This window comes from Macrotis lagotis, chromosome 5 (assembly GCF_037893015.1).
Source record: "Macrotis lagotis isolate mMagLag1 chromosome 5, bilby.v1.9.chrom.fasta, whole genome shotgun sequence".
NCBI classification, from domain to species: Eukaryota; Metazoa; Chordata; class Mammalia; order Peramelemorphia; family Peramelidae; genus Macrotis; species Macrotis lagotis.
Window position 1 is genome coordinate 146,850,243 of NC_133662.1, and position 19,333 is coordinate 146,869,575.

At 35.1% G+C, this 19,333-nt stretch overlaps 1 protein-coding gene across 3 annotated transcripts in view; it reads right to left on the reverse strand.

Moving 5' to 3' along the window:
- Positions 1 to 201: 201 nt before the first annotated feature.
- MAP7 (microtubule associated protein 7) overlaps positions 202 to 19,333 on the reverse strand; it is a 229,253-nt gene continuing 210,121 nt past the window's right edge. Inside the window, exons 13-18 of one of the 3 annotated variants that reach the window (XM_074187667.1) lie at positions 18,809 to 18,910; positions 18,110 to 18,160; positions 17,956 to 18,013; positions 15,375 to 15,462; positions 5,184 to 5,410; positions 202 to 1,154 (exon numbers count right to left, since the gene is read on the reverse strand). In XM_074187667.1, the coding sequence (XP_074043768.1) occupies positions 1,144 to 1,154; positions 5,184 to 5,410; positions 15,375 to 15,462; positions 17,956 to 18,013; positions 18,110 to 18,160; positions 18,809 to 18,910 (537 nt within the window). In that variant the 3' untranslated portion in view covers positions 202 to 1,143. The remainder of the gene's footprint in view (positions 1,155 to 5,183; positions 5,411 to 15,374; positions 15,463 to 17,955; positions 18,014 to 18,109; positions 18,161 to 18,808; positions 18,911 to 19,333) is intronic. The other 2 variants (XM_074187668.1, XM_074187669.1) reach the window with 2 other exon arrangements.

Here is a 19,333-nt window from a genome sequence, read left to right on the forward strand (position 1 = left end):
TCTTGCTACATAGAAATATAAACAGTTTGACCTTATCAGTTGTTTTCTCTCTTGTTCCTTTTTCCATTTTAGTTTTCTGGGACTGCTAACAGATAACTAAATAGCATAACTATTCATTCATTTGCTCCAAAATGAGTAAAACCAAATTCTCCTTTTATTTAAAGACAATTCAATTTTTGATTTCCCCTCCTCTTCCACCACCTTCCCCTATCTCATCTGATAAAGCAAATCAAATTCATCCCTCCATCAATGGAGATCTCAAAATTTAAAAAATTCCTGAATAATTCTATCATTGGTGTCATTCTCCTATGGTGTTCAAAGAATAAATGCAGTGTAAAAAAAAAGGTCATTTGCCACATTTTTTCTAATTTATTTGATTTTTTTTTAAACTGGACAAACTTCATAAATACATTATTTAAGAGTACAGCAGATTATTTCTCATTCATGAAAAAATAATGCTTTCCATTTTTTCACATTTTAAAATGTTTTTGTTTGCTTTCTCAAAAGAAGATTCAAGAAGAAAGTAATGATGGTTGAATTTACAGAATGTTCATGTAGGTGCTGCATTTACAAGAACCTGATATATAGAAGCCTATCATTTGCCCCTACAAATAGAGCTCAGTGAAAATATTTAAACAAAGAGGCTTAATTTAAACACCCCTCCCCCCACCTGGAGAGTAAGGAGGTATTTATTTTTTTCAAGTATTAGATTTATAAATTTTTTTGTTGCCAATTTTACATTACAGCATTTAAAACCAAGACATTCACCTGAAAAATCATGCCTATCATCCCAGTTAGCCCATCCCTTTCAAATCCCAGTGCATTTGGGCTTTCAAAGAACACAGAGCATATTGATTTGCTAAGAAGGAGCACGTTTGGAAAAAAGCCATTTAAAAGTGCCGAGTATATGAAGCATGACTTTTTTTTTTTCTATTGGCAAAAACTATTAGAAAGGCGATCCAGTCTATTCCCCAAGGTTTCTTTAGCTGGTTTTGATAAAGTCTCTTCAAAAAGAATATCCAAGAAATCTTTAGAAAACTGGAGAGAGGAAGGAAAAAAAAACACTCCTTCATTGCATGGAAGGAATTCCATTAATGTAGAAATGCTTATTAAACTTCACCTTTGGTTCTTCAGAAGAAATGGTCATATAACTTCTATATTAGGAGACAGAAAAAGAAATGTTATGACAATTGCATAAAAAAAAGCTGCTCAGAAAATATAAAATCTATCAGTTTGGTTCATACATTCTTAAATTCAAATGATCTACAATAAACACCAGGAAGACAAGGGATCCTTCATTTCTAAGACCACATCATTTCATTGTCTACAAATAGAATTAAAAGATGCCACTTAAGGCAAAATACAAACTAGAAAATGCCACAAAATGGGCCAGTGCTAATAAGAGATGAGCATTAGGTACCCAGAAAACAATTGAGAGAGTGTTGCCTAAATTTAGAGAAATGGAAAACTGGAATTTCTTCCTCTTCTTTGATTCCATGTAAGAGAAGATTAGGAAATTGTATAGGGATGTTTTCTACCACATAAGGAGAAATAATATTCCTCCTAATGGTTTAATAGCCAACAAAGCAGAAAAAGGAAGTAATTTGCTGAGCAGTATCCTACCTGCCACATTCAATGACCCTTTTTAATTTTCATCCTTGACCCCTCAGTATCATTTGACACTCTCTACCATCCCCATTTACTGGTTTTTTTCCCCAAAAAATATTTAATACTCCTTTTTCCTGTCTGCTTAATTGTCTCTCCTCTTTCTTGAATCTTCATCCTAACCCAAAGATCCTGTCTTTGGATCAATTTTCTCTTTCTGTCTTTCTTGTTAAATGCATTTCCTCTCTTGGCTTCAGGTCTCCTCTCTGTACAGTTCACTCCCATATATGTATCACTCACCCTGATCTCTTTCCTGTGCTACAATCCCATTTATCTCCAATTGCCTTCAGGATATTTCTCTCTACTTGGATTTTGATTTGAATATTTCCATCTCCCTCTTCCCATGCCCAATTATTCATCAATTCCCAGTCATCCTATCCCTGCAATAACTCTTCTATCTGTCCATCTCTTTCCATTTTCATGATCTTGATATATAGGTCCTCATTACCACTTCTCTAAAGGGCTGCAATATTCATTTTTTTTTTTTCACTTTGACTCTCCACATAGAAGCTCACAATCCCTTATACCTAGTCATGTTCTTTGGCTTAAAACCCCACCTCAGTAAAAGTAAACTTTTAAAGTCTGGAGTTCAGGACCCTCCACATTCTGTCACTGTATTTTTCCAGGCTTGTTTCATGCCTACTCTACTTTATATACTCTATTTTCCAGCCAAACTTGGTTATGCACCATACCCCATGAATAGTACTTTTGTGCAAATCTGTTGATTTTTGTTCATTCTCCATGTACCCTTCTCCCCTCCCCACAAACATTCTGAAATTCCTGCCCATTATCCCTTTTTTGTTGGATAATTTGTACTTTCTCAATGTATTTATGTATCATTTGGTTTTATAGTTATTTGTGTTCTAGTCTTGTGTGACAGTATAGGCTCTGAAGGGAAAGGTTCTAGGTTTTATGTAAATCCAAGAAACTAAGGCTTTGTGCATATTTGAGGAACTATTGTGTAATTTGTTTTTGAAAGATCTCAGTCTCAAGTCCATCTCAAACTTAAAACACCAGCACCTCTAGTGAATATTTCATCAGGAAGCTGAAGAGTTGTCATTAATCAGCTTTCTTCACAACAGCTTAAGGTTCACACATAAGATAGTACAATACAATTTGCCTCAGCAGAAAGCTAAGTGAAAACCAAAGAAAATGTGAAAGGAAAGGAGTACAGCATTTAGTCCATGGGTTCCTTTTTTTTTCCTTTTTTGGCAAGACAATGGGGTCAAGTAACTTGCCCAAGGTTACACAGCTAGGTAATTATTAAGTGTCTGGGTCTGGATTTGAACTTGGGCCCTCCTGAATTCAAGGCCAGTGCTCTATCCACTGTACCACCTAGCTGCCTTTTTTTTAAACAAAATCTGTGATTTCACTGCTTTAGGAAATTTCCCCAACCAATTTAGATTGGAATTGCCTTGAAATTTAGACTTTAAGCTGTCTGAAGAGCAGTACCACATAGCTAGAAGGTAGTAGAAGAAAGCCCGAACCCAGGTCTTTCTGACTCTGACTAGCTCTCTACCTATGACACCTCTACATATATCTCTATAGACCACTTATTCTTTTTTTAAGGTTTTTGCAAGGCAAATGGGGTTAAGTGGCTTGCGCAAGGCCACACAGCTAGGTAATTACTAAGTGTCTGAGACTGGATTTGAACCCAGGTACTCCTGACTCCAGGGCTGGTGCTCTATCCATTGAGCAACCTAGCCACCCCTAGACCACTTATTCTTAAGGTCACAGTGATGGAACTGACCATATGATTCCATCACAGCCATTAAATGGGCTGTCATCTGCTGTGATAGTAATCTTTGGGGTTGGACCAAAACATATGAAACTCCATCCGACATAATACTGACTCTTCTTATAGTTGATCTTTTTTGAGCAAAGGCTTCTGGCCAATCATAAGCCTTGGCACAGATAAGAGCAGATACTTTCAATAGCAACTACCACCCCCTAATTAATGGGCCAATTTCACAGTTGTGTTTAGTGTGCTAAGTTAACTACATCTGCCTTCAGTACTAAGATAGTCAAGCAGGGCCCCTCCTTACAGCTCCAGGGCAGAGGGAAGTGCTATGGGCATCTCCATATCAAATAACTTCAAAATCTAGTACTAGGGTTTACAGATTCTTAAATTCTTAAATTCAAGTGATCTGTAACAACTGCCATGAAAACAAGTTGTGGACTTTGCTTTAATTTGTAACACTGCATCATTTCAAAACTCACATCAAATAAATTGAAAGGAAAAATATTTCTTTGTGACCTTTGAGCTTTGAAAATAAAGGGAAAATAATACCACTCTGGGGTATACTTTGATAAGATAGAAGAAGGCTTAAGTGGTTCATGATGGCTATTCTTAATTTTCTAAACAGCTAACATGCTTAAGAGTGGGTGGATGTTCTCTGTGGTTCTAGAGGATAATACTAGAAGTAAAATTTGAGAGTTGGATCTCACCAGCCATCTAGTTTTCCCATCTGAAAAAGGAATTCCCATTGCAACGTTGATCACTGGTTGTCTAGCTTCTACTTGAAGCTTTCAAAGGAAGGAGAACCTACCACATCTCCAGACTGTCTGTTCATTTCCTGACCATTCTTATTATTGAACAGTTTTTTTCTTGACATCAAACCTAAATTTTAACCCCTTGCATTTTCCAGTCACTGTTCACAGAACAGATCTAAAGTCTATTCTAATTCTTTTTTTCAAATTCCCAAGGCCAGTTATAATATCACCCTAGCTTTCTATCTTCCAGGCTATATAACTATAGGTAGAAATAACAAGGAGGCATATTTCAGGTCAGTATACAAGGAAGAAAAAGTAAACCCAAATGAGCTTTCAAATAGTACTCTCATCATAAGTATTCAGTTTAAACAGAGACTGGATAATTGAATACAATTTAATTTAATAAACACTAAGTGTGCCGGGTGCTGGTGATACAAAGACAAAAAACAAAAGAATCCTTGCCTTATAGAAGCTTACATTCTCTTGGGGATAAATAATAGTTTTGTTTAAAACAAAACAGGGAGTAAAAGGAGCAAGGGAGAGGTGAGGCAGAGTGCTTTGAAAATTAAAGGACAGAGGAAATGCTAACAATTAGGATGAATCCAAGAAGGCTTTCTGGAATCGGTAAAATTTAAAACTAAAGCTATCCAAGTGAAAATTTAAAGGAAAAGGATTACCAAAGACAGGGTTGAAGAGGAAACATTTTCCAGATTTAAGAAAAAAACTTGTGCAAATACAGGAAGGCACAGAGCAGAGATTCCTGCTTTGAGCAGTAGGTTAGTAGAGACTTTTGAGGTCATTCATTCTCTCATTCTATTGGATGTTGTCCTTTACAATAATTTTCAGTGGGGTTTACATAGTTGTAACATACTCTTTCCTCCTCAGAGTTAGAAAACTTTGAACTCCAATATATAAGGCCCTTTGGGTGATATCTTATATAGTCTCCATACATTTCATAAGATACCAGCCAATTGATTTTCATAAAATTTCTGACAATTTCAACAACTGGTCCTAGGTAAACTTACCTGCTGTTTGCTGTGTTTGAACACTATCTACCTGAGGCAATGGCCCAAGAGTCCCCTTATCATCAAAGGCTAAAATTGGATTCAAAGGAATTTCTGGGCTTCCATCACTGTCCGTGATATCCAATCTGGATGGTTTAGATCCGATGGGTAAATTTATAATTTCTTCAAATGTGTCATTCTGAAGAGACACTCCATTTTCATTTGGTTGATTTTCAGTATTGAGAGTACTAGAAGACATTTAAAAGGATATAGTTAAAGAATAAGATTTAATATTGAAACAAAAATGGACATTTCTTTTTTTAGGGTAGCCAACAGCTGCTTCATTAAAAAAGGACTTTTTTGTAATATTATTTATTATTTTATTAGCATTAGAAATGGTAATGTCTGCCAGGTTTTTATTTTTCCAATAAATGACAGTTTGTCTTTTTGACAAAGACATAGGATCATAGATTTAGAGCTGGAAAAGACCATAGAATTAAGTCTGATCCTTCATTGTTCAGATGAGGAAATTGTGAGCCAGGTGACTTTCTCTTTATCATAGAAATAATTAGCTATCAAACTCACATGTCAAACCCAATCCTCTGACTGCCATCCTACCTTGCTTCTCTTTTAGACCCATATTTGAACAATGATTTCCAATAAGCTAACCATGATCAAAGTAAATATAGCAAATATAGCAAATTCTAGCAAGTATAATAACAAACACAATTTTGTATTTTAAAAACATGCTATGCTTTTCAAAACATTTCTTATAAGAAGTACAACTGTTATTAGTTTCATTTTTAGATGAAGAAATAGTCTCAGAGAGTTGGTAACAAATCTATGCTGAAGTAGGACTTCAATCTAAATATTTTGTGTTGGATACTCAACCCAGAGAGTCAAATGCCTGACCATAGACTCTTCTGTTTAAGTGCTGTTTTCATAGCACCTCACATTGCTCACTTGCTGTTTCTCTGTCTATTCAACCTATTTCAACAAGGATACTTGGTACAACATGGGTATCTTGTTATCTTTATTTAAACTCCCTCTTCCCCCTTTTCAACCTGTTTTACTACCTTCCTTCCCAAATACTATGAGGAGAATGTGATCCTCTGGTTATTCATCCTCAAAGCTATATTTAACCCTTTTCTTTTCTATGACCAGGTTTAAGTAGTCACTAAATTTTACCACTTTTTCTTTCTTTCTTATCTTCTGGTTCCTCATATTTTTCTCAATTCCCATAGGTAAACTTCTGGACTAGGGACTAGTCAGCCAAATCAGAACATAACACAATAAAAACAGAACTTGCTTGACAGGCACACTGAAAGCATCTAAATATGTTCACTGGGATCAGAATCTGGATCTGGCATTTTATGTGCCCTAGGCAAGGTTTGAAAATTGGGTCCCCACCAAAGTCTTTGAACCTTTATGGCAACTTGACAACAGAAGGCACATACCAATGTGACACAGGTAGTAGAATTTTCTAATGTTAAAAATGTGCATATAAAAATGTAATATTAAAGTGTTACTCATTGCATCCCCCACATCTTACCTACATTCCCCCACATCTTACCTATTCTTAGTACCAGTTTTGCTCAAAAAATATAAGACACTGAGGTTTCTAATTACTCCCTCAGGACTCCCAGGTCTTGACTCCCATTTTCTTTGGCCTCTCTCTCTCCTCCCTTGTAGCATTGCCTCTAGCTTGGTCTACCAAGGGAAAAGTGGGGTTTACTCCAATCTGAACAAAAGGGTGTTCATTCCCAACTGGTTTCCAAATGAGAAAATAAACTGCTGTGGTTCTATTGATCACTGCATATTTTAAACTGAATTACCAAAGCAGCTGTTTCTTCTCCTCATAGAGGGGTCTCTGGGAATTAGGTAGCCTTACTTTCATATTTGACAAACTGATGAAATCTTTATTCAAGTCCTAGGCATAAAAAGTAAGTGCCCACATATATTTTGGCCAATTAATAAAGATAAGTATCACTGATAAACAAGAATAATCTACTAGGGAAATATGGGATTTCTGCAAGGATAATCACATCTGACTAATGTATTCAAAGTCCTTGTAGGAGTAAGTATACGAACAAGACCTTTAACAGAATTCCACACCAAAAGCTAATTTAAAGGAAATCAGTTACACTGGAATTGTGGAGAATATCTCAACTCTTTCCTCCACCCCCAACCACGAAAGAATTAATGCAGGAAATAAGGATCTGTAGGAATTAATGGGATTATTATTTTTTAAAAGGGTAAATTAACCTATCTCTTGGAGGAAGCATTTTCAGCTGAAATTCTGAAGACAAAATAGAACGTTATTCTGGGAGGTGAAGGGGAAGAAGCTGATATGGATATACAAGGAACCCATTGACCAAACTCACTCAGATTTTTAAAAGACATTTATAGATATTGGAAGAAAGAGCCAATAACTAAAGATAAATATAAAAGAGGATCATCTTGTAAAAACTATGCCAGTTGATGCAAGTAATGAAGGTTGTCAACACATTAGTCAATTAAAATGAGACAATCTCTGCTCCTATGGAGTTTGTAACTTATTGGGCAAAAAACCCAAAGATACACACACACACACACACACACACACACACATAAAGACTATATGCAAGATAAATACAAAAGTAAGCTTAGAAAGAAGGGGACTAGTAACTTGAAGGAGTTAGGGAAAACTTTGTGTGTTAAAAAGTGGTATGAAGAGGGAAGAAGGCATGGAAATTCTAGGCATGGACAGCAAGTACAAAGCCATGAAGATGAGAGATGAGATTTTTACATCCAAGGAACAGAACCACCTTCAAGGGGAGACAAATAATGTATAAGATTTCTTAGTGGCTTGGTGCCTTGTGAAGAACTTAAAAATGTCAGAAGATTTATATTTGATCACAGACACAAAAAAAAGGAAGTCTTTGCAATTTATTGAGTGAGAAGAAAGGCAGGGTGGCAGGGAAGCTATGTTATCACTTTGGCAATTGTGGGGAGATCCTTAAAAGATGGAGACTAGGTGGAAGACTATTGCAATAGACCAGTTAAGAGATGATCTAGGCTTGAGCTAAGTAAGATAGAAACTGAGAGAGTACAGTTGAAAATGGGGGTGGGGTGGGCATGTAAAGATAGCTGGGGAGTGTAAATGGGTCTTCCTCCCAGAAATGTTTTTTTGGTTGGGCATGGATTGGACTTGATGGCTTCTTAAGGTCCCTTTCAGCTACTTAAGCCTATGATTCTGTCTGAGTCAAGGTCAAATTCCTTTGCCTATGGTTCCAGACTTTTCACGACCTGATACTCTACTTTCTTGAACTTAGCTCATACTACTCCCCTCAACAGAATTTATGTACTGAATATACAAGATAACTTGTACCCTGATCATGTTGCATTCTTTTCTATTTATCCAGTTTTTTTTTTATACTTGGAATGCCCTCTCTGCTCTTATTTGCCTTTATTTCTTTTAAATTTCTGTCCATGCTTTGAAGGAGAATTTTTCATAAAGTTTCCATTGATGATCTCTCATGAAAAAATAATCTCTCTCCTTAGGTACAAGCAAAGTGCTATATGAAGCTTTATCTTATACATCAAGCCATTATAGTTATCTGTTCATGTGTCCTATTCCTTTATTAGACTGTATTTAAAATCTAAATTCTGTCTCTCAAGACGATTTAGTATTAGTATTTCTTCAGTTGAATCAAACTGAATGAGCACTGCTCCAGTGACAGAAAATCACTATTCTTCCTCCCCCCACCCCTACCAAGGTAATGGGGTTAAAGTGATTTGCCCAAGGTCAAACAGTTAAGTATTATGTATCTAAGGTTGGATTTGAACTTGGATCCTCCTGACTCCAGGGCTGGTGCTCTATCCTCTGTACCATCTAGCTGCCCCAGAAATTCACTGTTCTACAAAGCTTCCCTTTCTGTTGCTAAGCAGTACTAATTATTAGAAAATTCTTCTTTTTGTAGATATGTTTTATATATATAGCAATTAATGATGATGACAATCTGATCTCTACCTTCCTTTAACTTCTAATCATTGGTTCTATTTCTGCTATAAAGAAAGGCTAAATTAAGTGCTTCTCGCATGTCACAAGAGGTATGAGGATTATGGTAGACAGGGGCAGTTAGGTGGTACCTCGGACACTTAGTTTCCTGTGTGACCTTGGGCAAGTCACTTAACCCCATTGCCTTAAATAAAATTTAAAAAACAAAACAAAATAAAAGGATATGATAGACAGCTGGATTAAGAGTCCCAGGACCAAAGTTTGAAGATGGGTTCCTTCATCAACTATGTATGGGAAAACAGACAAATTACCTAATCTCTTTGGGGGTCTCAATTTCTTTAACTATAAAATGCTGAGGTTGGTCTAGATGACTTCTAAGGCTGCTTCCAAATTTAAATCTACTGTGCTCTCACCCTTTTATTTTTGGTGAGACTATTAAATATTAAAACCAATGCAGCCAAGATTAGAAGGAATACAGAAAGCTGGGAAACAATTTTCACAAACAGTGTTTCTGATAAAGGACTCATTTCTAAAATATAGAGAACTGAATCAAATTTATAAAAACATAGGGCAGCTAGGTGACATAAGCCCTGGAATCAAGAGGACCTTGATAGTAATAGATGCATGAACTTGGACAAATAACTTAACTTCATTGCCCCATAAAAACAAAATGCACCCAACAAAGCAAAAAAAAAACATTATAAGAAAAAGTCATTATCCAAGTGATAAAGGGTCATAGGATATGAACATGTAGTTTTCAGATGAAAAAATTGAAGATATTTATAGTCATATGAAAAAATTTTCCAAATCATTTATTGATTTAGAAAAATGCAAATTTAAAACAACTCTGGGATACTACTTCACACCTATCAAATTGGCTAAGAAGACAAAAAAAGGAAAATGATCAATATTGGAGAGGATGTGGGAAAATTGGGCACTAATGTACCATTGGTAGAGTTTTGAACTGATCCAACCTTTCTGAAGCTATGTCCAAAGGGCAATATAATTGTGTTCCAGCAATACCATTACTAGATCTATATCCCAAGGAAATCCTAAAAAAGGAGAAAAGACCCATATGTATAAAAATAGTCATAGCAGCTCTTTTTTGTAGTGGCAAAGAATTGGAAACTGAGGGAATGTCTATCAATTGGGGAATGACTGAACAAACTGTGGCATATGAATGTTATGAAGAACTATTGTTCTATAAAGCATCAGAGTGGCTGGACTTTAGAAAAGCCTGGAAAGGCTTGCATGAACTGATGCAGAGTGAAATGAGCAGAACCAAGAGAACACTTCATACATTAATAGCAATATTGTGAGTTGGATCAAATGGAGGCAGCTACTCTCAACAGTTCAGTGATCAAAGGTAACCCCAAGGGACTGTTATAGAAAATGACACCTATATCTAGGGGGGAAAAAAAAACCAAACCAAAACAACAAAAAATACTATGGAGTCTGAATGCAGAGCAAAGTTTATATGTTCACTCTTAAAAATTTCTATTTTTTTCTTTCTTTTTCATATTTTTTTCCCATTAGCTCTAATTTCTCTTTCACAACATGACTAATATGAAATATGTAAAATACAATTGTACATGTACAACTTTTTAACAGATTTGGGAGAATGAAGGGAAGGGAGGCAGTAGAAAAATGTGGAACTCAAACTTATAAATGGATGAAACTTGAAAACTCCTTTTCATGAAATTGGAAAAAAAAATTAAAATAAAAAATTGTTTCATTTCCAGTAATTGCAACCATTTTATTAAATTTATTTTTTCCAATTACATGCAAAAGTTGGTTTTCAACTTTCATCCTTTTGAAAATTTTGAGTTCCACAGTTTTCTACTATCTTCCTTTTCTTCCCCCTTCCCCATGGCAATAAAGAATCTCATATAGTTAGTACATGTACAATCGTTCAACCTTTTTTATATGACATTTTTTTAAATAATGACTTTTTACTGGAAACCTTCCCTCAATCCTTCTTAATTCTAGAATCTTCTCTTTATTATTTATTTACTATTTATCCTGAATATAACTTGCTTTGTATATTTTATTTGCCTGTTGGTCTCCTCCATTGGATTGCAAGTTCCTTGAGGTCAGGGACTATCTTTTAACATTTTTTTGTATCCCTAGTGCCTAGCACAGTGTTGCTTATTAAATGTGTATTGATTATTAACAGAGTTCCCCATCCTTCTTCCTTTTTTGTAAATTTCCTTTTAGTCATGTTCCATCCTAAAAAAAAAATAGATCTTCCTTAGAATGTAAATACAGAGAGCTGATGGCATTAATATTGTTCATGTTATTTAATTTTAGAGTATGAGAGAATACCAGACTCTGTTCTGCACACACTATACTGCTACTAACACAAGTGAAGATTAAAGTAGGTATTTTTGGCAGCCACACAACTATGCTGAATTTGTGATCCACTAAAATCCTTCAGTCTTTTCCATGTAACCTGTTCTCTAGCCATGTCTCTGTTATCCTGTCATTATCTAAATTTTTTGAGCCTGGGAGACTTTATATTTAGCTCAACTACATTTTGTTTTAACTATGGTTGGCTTACCTTTCCAATTATGTTTTTTTGCAATCTAAGTCTATTATCTAGTATATAATCTATTTTTCTCAGGTTTATGTCATTCACAAAGTTGAAAACATCTTAAATACTGATAAAAAATGTGGAAAACAGAATTGAATGAGGATGGAATTGTCTAGTAGAGACCACCTTCCAAGTTGTAACTTTTTATTGAATTTTTAAAAATATATATATAGACAAATATGTATACATACACACACACACACACACACACACACACACACATATATATATAGTTACATTACTAAAATTCTTCCTGTATCTCCTCCTAAAGAAAGTTTAAAGAAGAATTTCTAAAAGGGGGAAAAAAATCACCAAAACCAATATAAAAAAAATTTGAAAACATATACAGTATAAAACATTCATGGATCTTTTACCTCAACAAGGAAGAAGGAAAAAATATCCAGAATATTCTTATCTTAATATTTTTAAAAAATGTATGTTTAGGTACAATGGCATAAACATAATCTACCAGAATATGTAATGGTCAGAATCACTGGCATAAAAGTCAGAAACCCTTGATTCCAAATTTTGCCTCAGACACTAGCTTATGGTGTGACCCTGAGCAAGTTAACCAAGCTCCATCTGCCCTAGTTTCCTCATCTGTAAAACAGCCATTAGATACTGGGCCACAAAGTAATTAAGCCAGTTATAGATCCACCATTTCTTCATCAGACCTATAAAATACCTTTGTTGCAACAAATGCTGGATTTCATCCTCAAAATACCATACTCAGTTTTCTTGTTTAAAAAAATAAATCAAGAGAATTTGGAGTGATTTATGTTCATAGAACTGGTTTGGTTCTCTAGAAATTAAGTTGTGACCAATCTCATTCACAAACCTATTTGATAATCTGTTCCAGAATTTTGTTGAGGATAGAAACAATCAATACCTTCATGATAGTGATATTACCTACAAAATACATTTTCCCCTGAGAATGAAGAGAAATATAATCTCTGTTAGTTATGTAAAGTTGCAAATCAAGCATATCTTTTTTTTTAAATGACTTCCCATAGTATTTCCTGGCTTCAAGAAAAATCGTTCAGTATTATTACTCTGATAATTATCTCAATAATATATAATTAAACCTTAGGTCTACTTTACTCATAATCACATGGCAAGTTCTTTGAAGCAAGGACAAAACCATACTAATGGAGTAAAAGGACTGGCTAATATACAATTTAGTCAAATACTAGCACCTAGCACTGTATTCTGTATCTCCTCCTCCATTAAGTATAGTATTCTTTGAATCTATGCTTTTATTTTTCAGTAAGAAACATTAAGGATCTTCTTAAAGAGTAAATCAGATAATATTTGACCATGAAAAAGCACCTTTGTTGTTATAGTACAGAAATAGAGGTATGCTTTAGAGTGAGAAAAAGCTAGTGTCTAAATACATGTCAAAGGTAATTATAAACCGGTTTTGCATCATTTATTCGAACAGCTGAATGATCATTATTAATAAAACTTTAAGCAGAGATAATCTTGTCAGTTTTACAAGGAGTTAACAATTCCACAGGCATAAAGAGATACCAACAATGGGATGCTGTCTTCCAATTAGTGCCAATCACATTACAGGACATCATAGGAGTAACTGTTAGAGGAGTATGGAAAACTAGATTTGACAGCAGAAAAAAAATCAACTATTATAAAATAATTTGAAGCCCTTCAGGTCTCAGCACTTTCTAATGGTTCTAGCACTCACTCTAGAAAATGAAAGCTTATTAATTTGGAATAATGTACTGTGAGAGATTATTATAGATGCTTCAAAAATAAATTCTAGAAAAATGCTAAACAAAAACCTCATTAGTTACCAGCCTTTGCTGAGCTATGGTTCAAAATGTTACCAATATTTTCAACAGCTATGTTATTAAATATTTCTATAAATTCTCTGTGTTCACACACACACATACACATGTAAGCAAAATGAGTTGCTACTGTTTTATATCTGAATGTGGCTGCAAATAATATTGATATCCATGCATAGGAGGTGAAAAGGACATGAACTCCAAGTAACCTGGAGTATTTCCCAGAGCACATGTCTATTGTTGGCAGTTAATTGCTATTACCTGCAGTTTCTGAGCTAAGTAAGAGGCACTGCTTTTAATGCACCATATAAATGCAGGTTTCTTAAATTACTCATAATTGTACAAACTTATGAATCACTCTGCTGTAATCTGGCATCGATCAAGGATGACAGATCATTGAAGAATATGAATATAGCCCTGGTGAAGTTGGGCTACGTGAAAAAACAATTAGTTATCTTTTTAAGTTCTTTTTAGCATTCCAGTTTTAAGATAAATATATTTAAATATACATATAATAAACATTTCTCTTTTCTAGGAATGAAGCATTACTAGTTCATTTTATTTTGAATATTGATGAACCCAAACTTGTCAAGAAATGTTCACTGCAAACTGTCCAATAGACAAAGCAGCCAGGTGGTGCAGTGAATAGATTCGAGTTCAAATCGGATCTCAGACTAACTGTCTGACCCTAGGTGAGTCACTTAACTTTTGTCTAATCTGCATGATGAGCCAGTTACCCATTTAGGTTTCAAAAAAATAAGAAAGATGTTAAAAGGTACATGGCTATGCAACATTTCCTTTGAAAAAGGTCCAGGGATTTTTACTGAAGGATAATAGTAACACCTCCCTCCCAGCCTCATTGTGAGGATCAAATAAGATACAAACTTTCAAGTGCTATATAAATTCCTGTTACTAGTAACATTATTCATTAATCAAACATCTATTAAGTTCCTACTATGTATTAGGGATTCAAAAGATATCCTGTGCTCTCAAAGAGCTTACAGTCTAATTATTTTTAGTATTGCTAAAAAGAAAACACTTTTTTATGCCAAGATGACACGTTGACCACGAGTTTTCAGGGAAATCAATAAATAAATATTTAATCAATGCCTACCTTGCCAGGTCCTGGGGACCCAAAGACAAACATGAAACAGTCCCTGTCTTTCTGTCTACTAGGGTGACAGACACTGCAAGTATAAATAAGGATTAAGTAGCAACTAAATACATGGAGATGGGAGAAGGTGGAGGAGGGGAAGAACTAACAATTAGGGAAAGGGGAAAATGGGGCAATGAGATTGTCTTTGAACTTAGTATTGAAGAGAGTTGGGGGGGTCCAATAGGTGAGGGTAAGATAATATATGCAAAAGCACACATCAATTTTCACTGTTGCTATAGTTAATTATAACTGTTGTTCTGGGCATGGGAGCAACCCATGCAGAAGCATTTATTCCATTAAAAAAATGTTTCATAAATAGTACCAACCTCACAGGATTGTTGTAAAAATGAAATGAGGCAACATGGGGTAAATTCTCTATAAATCTTAAAGTATTGCATAGATTTTTAGCTTTTATTATTTTCTTTTCTCATTAGGAAAATAATGACAGGAATATTTTCTAGGAAAATAGAAACTTTGTGCTTTAAGGAACAATTACAAGAAAACAAAAAGGTGATATAAAATACAAGGCCAAGTTTCTTTTTAAGAACCCCTAATGATAGATAACAGGTAAAACACATGGTTGCAAAAAAAAGTCTCACTTTTGGTCAAAGATAATTTTTCAGAGACTCCCAAAGCCTCCACTGCTTGCTTGACTCACCTGTCCACGATCATTGTTGGCTGATGTGGGCTAGACACTGGTTCTCCATTCCTTGAAGAGTCTGTCACACATGGAAGAGGTGATATTCCTGGATGTTTCCATAGAGATGAAGATGTTAGAATTAACAAACAAAAAAAATCTAGTCTCTGGTTAACACACACTGTATATTTGCCCAATAAAGTAAAATGAAATGATATAATGTGCTATTGTCTATTGCTAATTGTCTATTTACAGTTATCTAGAAATATACTAAAATAATTGATTAAGACCATGTCAATAAATATGGAAATAATATATCTCTCAAGAGGCTTGCAGTTGATAAGCCATCCCTTCAGAATTCAGTGTAAGTCATAAAACACTTTATGTTGAAATACGTTTATTTTGAAAATGTCCAAAATATAGTTGTTTTGAATTAAGATCTCGTGAGGTAAGAATTCTTATTCCCAAGTGTGCCTCCCTAAGGTTCAATGCTATTAGTGCTTGATTTGAAGCCAATGATATCAACCACTGAGAAATCGGATTCCAGAATTTAGGGTAAGATTCAAAAGCCTGTAGCTGTTTACTCACAGCCATGCCAACTAGGGAACAGGGTTTCAAGCAAATCTGCAACAGCTTTTAGTTAGAGCTGTAAATGAGAGAACACAGCAATTCCAAGGAGTTCGTTTTGCAATCTGGCAAAAATTTAGATGCTCAACTTAAAGCAAAGCTGTAGGAACTGCAAAAACTCCAGAAACTGGAGCCATGAAACAGCTGGTCACAAACATAGGGGATCCACAAAGCAGGAAGCACCCAGAGTATCACACGACTGCAAAGGATCTTAGTGGAATCCACTGAGTTTTTTTCAGAATCATATGAAACAATTAGAGATTTAGAGGGTCAGAGCAGAGGCAGATAAATGACACCTAGAGAAAATTACAAGTTGCTTTTTCATCAAGGTTTTAACATCTCTCTGCCAACATATACACACATGTATGTTTATAAATGCATATATGTATACATTTCCCAAACTTCACATCCATCCATCTATCTATCTATCTATCTATCTATCTATCTATCTATCTATCTATCGATATCTAACTACATATAAGTCATATCCTAGGATGAAGAGAAGCCTTAGTCTCAAATAACAGAAAAAGAAAGACAGCATAGTGTATGAGGAACTTTTTCTAGATATCAACAAGTGGCATCTACCCCAAATATTTCCAAATCTCAGGTCCAGGCTCTGCTAGAGCCTCTGCATAGGCCATGAACCTACATTTGGATTCAACAAACATTAATCATCTGCCAGATATTTGCAAAATTAAATTCAGGTCACCGGGTGAGATGCAAAGTTTAGATGGGATATGACCCCCATTCTCTTGGGAGCTTATAGTTCAGTGTTTCCAAGCTAGAAGGTTTTCCCTCTTCTGTGAGCCAGAAGGTTGGAGCTAGGAAGCCTCCAATCCTGGTGCAATAAGTATAAGAGAGTGAGGAAGAAAAAGGCTATATGGAATAGGGTAGGGAGAAATAGGAATTGTATAGTGGAGGAGAATCTGTGTTAAGGCATTTTCTCACACTTTTTTTTCTTTAAGGCAATCAGGAAAGTGACTTGTCTAGGGTCATATAGCAAGTAAGTGTCAAGTGTCTAAGACCTGATTTGAACACAGGTCCTCCAGATTTCAGGGTCAGTGCTTGAGCCATATACCACCCAGCTGCCCCAACTGTTACCTTTTAAAATATTATAAACAGTGCAATAATATATTTGAGGTACATTATGGGTCAAATGGGTTTTTGCAGGCTGGCTTGGGACCCTAACCACCAGATATAAGCCCCATTTCAATGGGAAAATATGCTCTAAAAGCTCATTTATAGAAGTTGTTTGCTTTCTCAGAATAAAACTTCTGTTTAAGTTGACTGTCTTGTATTTATGAATTAATCTACTAAAAAAAAAGAGAATTTCTATTAAAAATTCTAACAAATTCTTAATTATAAAACTGTCCTAATACCAGGAAAAAAGTCAATCCAGAAAGGTCTTTTTTTTTAAAGATATCATCCTCAAGGAAAAATTGCCCAAATAAGCAAATTAAAAGTTTTTGGGGATGAAGATAAGTAACTTTTGATGTTCCATTACATAGCAGGAAACACATGAAATTTCAGTTAAATAATGAAAAATAGACTCTTGTTATAATTTTTAAATTTAATTCATTTAAAAGAAGGAAAGGTAATAACTTCTCCTTCTCTAACTTGTAAGGGTTGACATTCTACCACTGAGAGATAAAATGACCTCAAAGTCTTGATTATTTTTAAATAACAGCAAAAAACTTTTTGAAGACTGAATATACATCTTCTAAATTCATCTGTCTGGTGGAATAGTGGAAACAAAGGTTGAGCCTGGGGAACTTGCTTTCAAATCCCCCAGCTCTGTCATTTTCATCTATATGATTCCAGGTAAAGCACAACTGGGCCTCAATTTCTTTACTGATAAAATAAAAGGGTTGGTTAATATGGTCTTTGGGGTATCCTTCCCTAAACATGTGATTCCATGATTCTATTATATTTCTGGGTGTATAATACATTTCTGAGAGTACAATAAAGTAAATACCTGTTCCACCTGTGGTATCTCCCTTGGCTATGTCTCCATTACTCTGGTCATTAGCTTTCTACAAAAGAAAATGCATTATTTTATAAATGAGAATAATAATGAAAAACAAGCGAAGAGAAACAATCCTGCTCTAAGAAAGAAAGAATGCCATTACCTTATCAGTAGCTTCTGTTCTCCTGGTTCTTTTCATAATTTCTTCAAGTCGCTACCAGAGAAGAAACAGTAAGCCAGAGTTAGATCTAGAAATAGAATGAGCCTGGCACATTTTACAAACGAAGCAAATCAGTAACAGATCTTTGTGCTATTTTTGGAGGAAACAAAAGCTGCATCCCAAATGTGTTCCAGAACTATGTTCACACGTTAAAAAAAGTATATTTTTTGTTTTTACATCACTTTCATTTCCAAATAAACCCCTTTCATATCCTATCCAGTGGAGTCAATTATTATAACAAATAAAGAAGGGGGGAAAGCAATCTGGCAAAAACCAACACACTAGTCACTTCTAGCAGTATATGCAATTCAATTCACCCTAACCATAGTCCCACCCCATCTCTGCCAAGAAGGGACAGAGGTCTAACCAAAGCTATTATAGCAAAAGAGGATAAGTAGTGGAACTCAAGAAGTCCTGCCTGCAGTATGGATTTAGATTAGACAAAGAAAATGAAGTCTTTACCCTGAAGGTGACTACATGTCTGAATGGATTAATTCATGGAAAAAGAAGTTCTTATTTTCTTGGGACAGTTGAGTGGTGGTTTTGTTGAGGGATCGGGGTTGGAGAAGATGTCTGAGGCTATAGATTGCATAAGTAACCAGAACACTCTGTAAAATTGCTATAAGCTGTGTGTCTCATTACCTTCTTCCTTTCCAAGCGTGCCTGCTCTTCTCTTTGGAAATGCTTTTCTCGCTCTTGTCGAACTCTCTCGGCTTCCTCTCGAAGGCGGGCTTCTTCTTCTTTCTAAAGAGAAAAAGTGTCCTCTGTTTTTACCAATGGGTGACTTTCTATAAGATATAGCGAGCATAATGCAGAAGAAAAGCTAGAGTGCCAGGCCTAGAGTTGGGAAGACCTGAGTTCAAATCTGACCTCAGACACTAGTTGGGTGACTCTGGACAAATCACTTAAATTGCCTCAGTTTCCTCATCTGTCAAATGAACTTGAAAAGGAAATGGTAAACTGCTCCAATATCTTTATCAAGAAAGCCCCAAATGGGGTCATGAAGACTGAAAAAATGACTGAACCACAGAGATTGAATGTATTAATAACAAAGAAAAATATTGTAATTTCCTTTTGAGATTATTACTTGAAATCTGAAATAGGATTATAGATTTAGAGCTAAAAGGGACCTTAGTGGCAATTTAATACAACTACTACTTTTTTTTT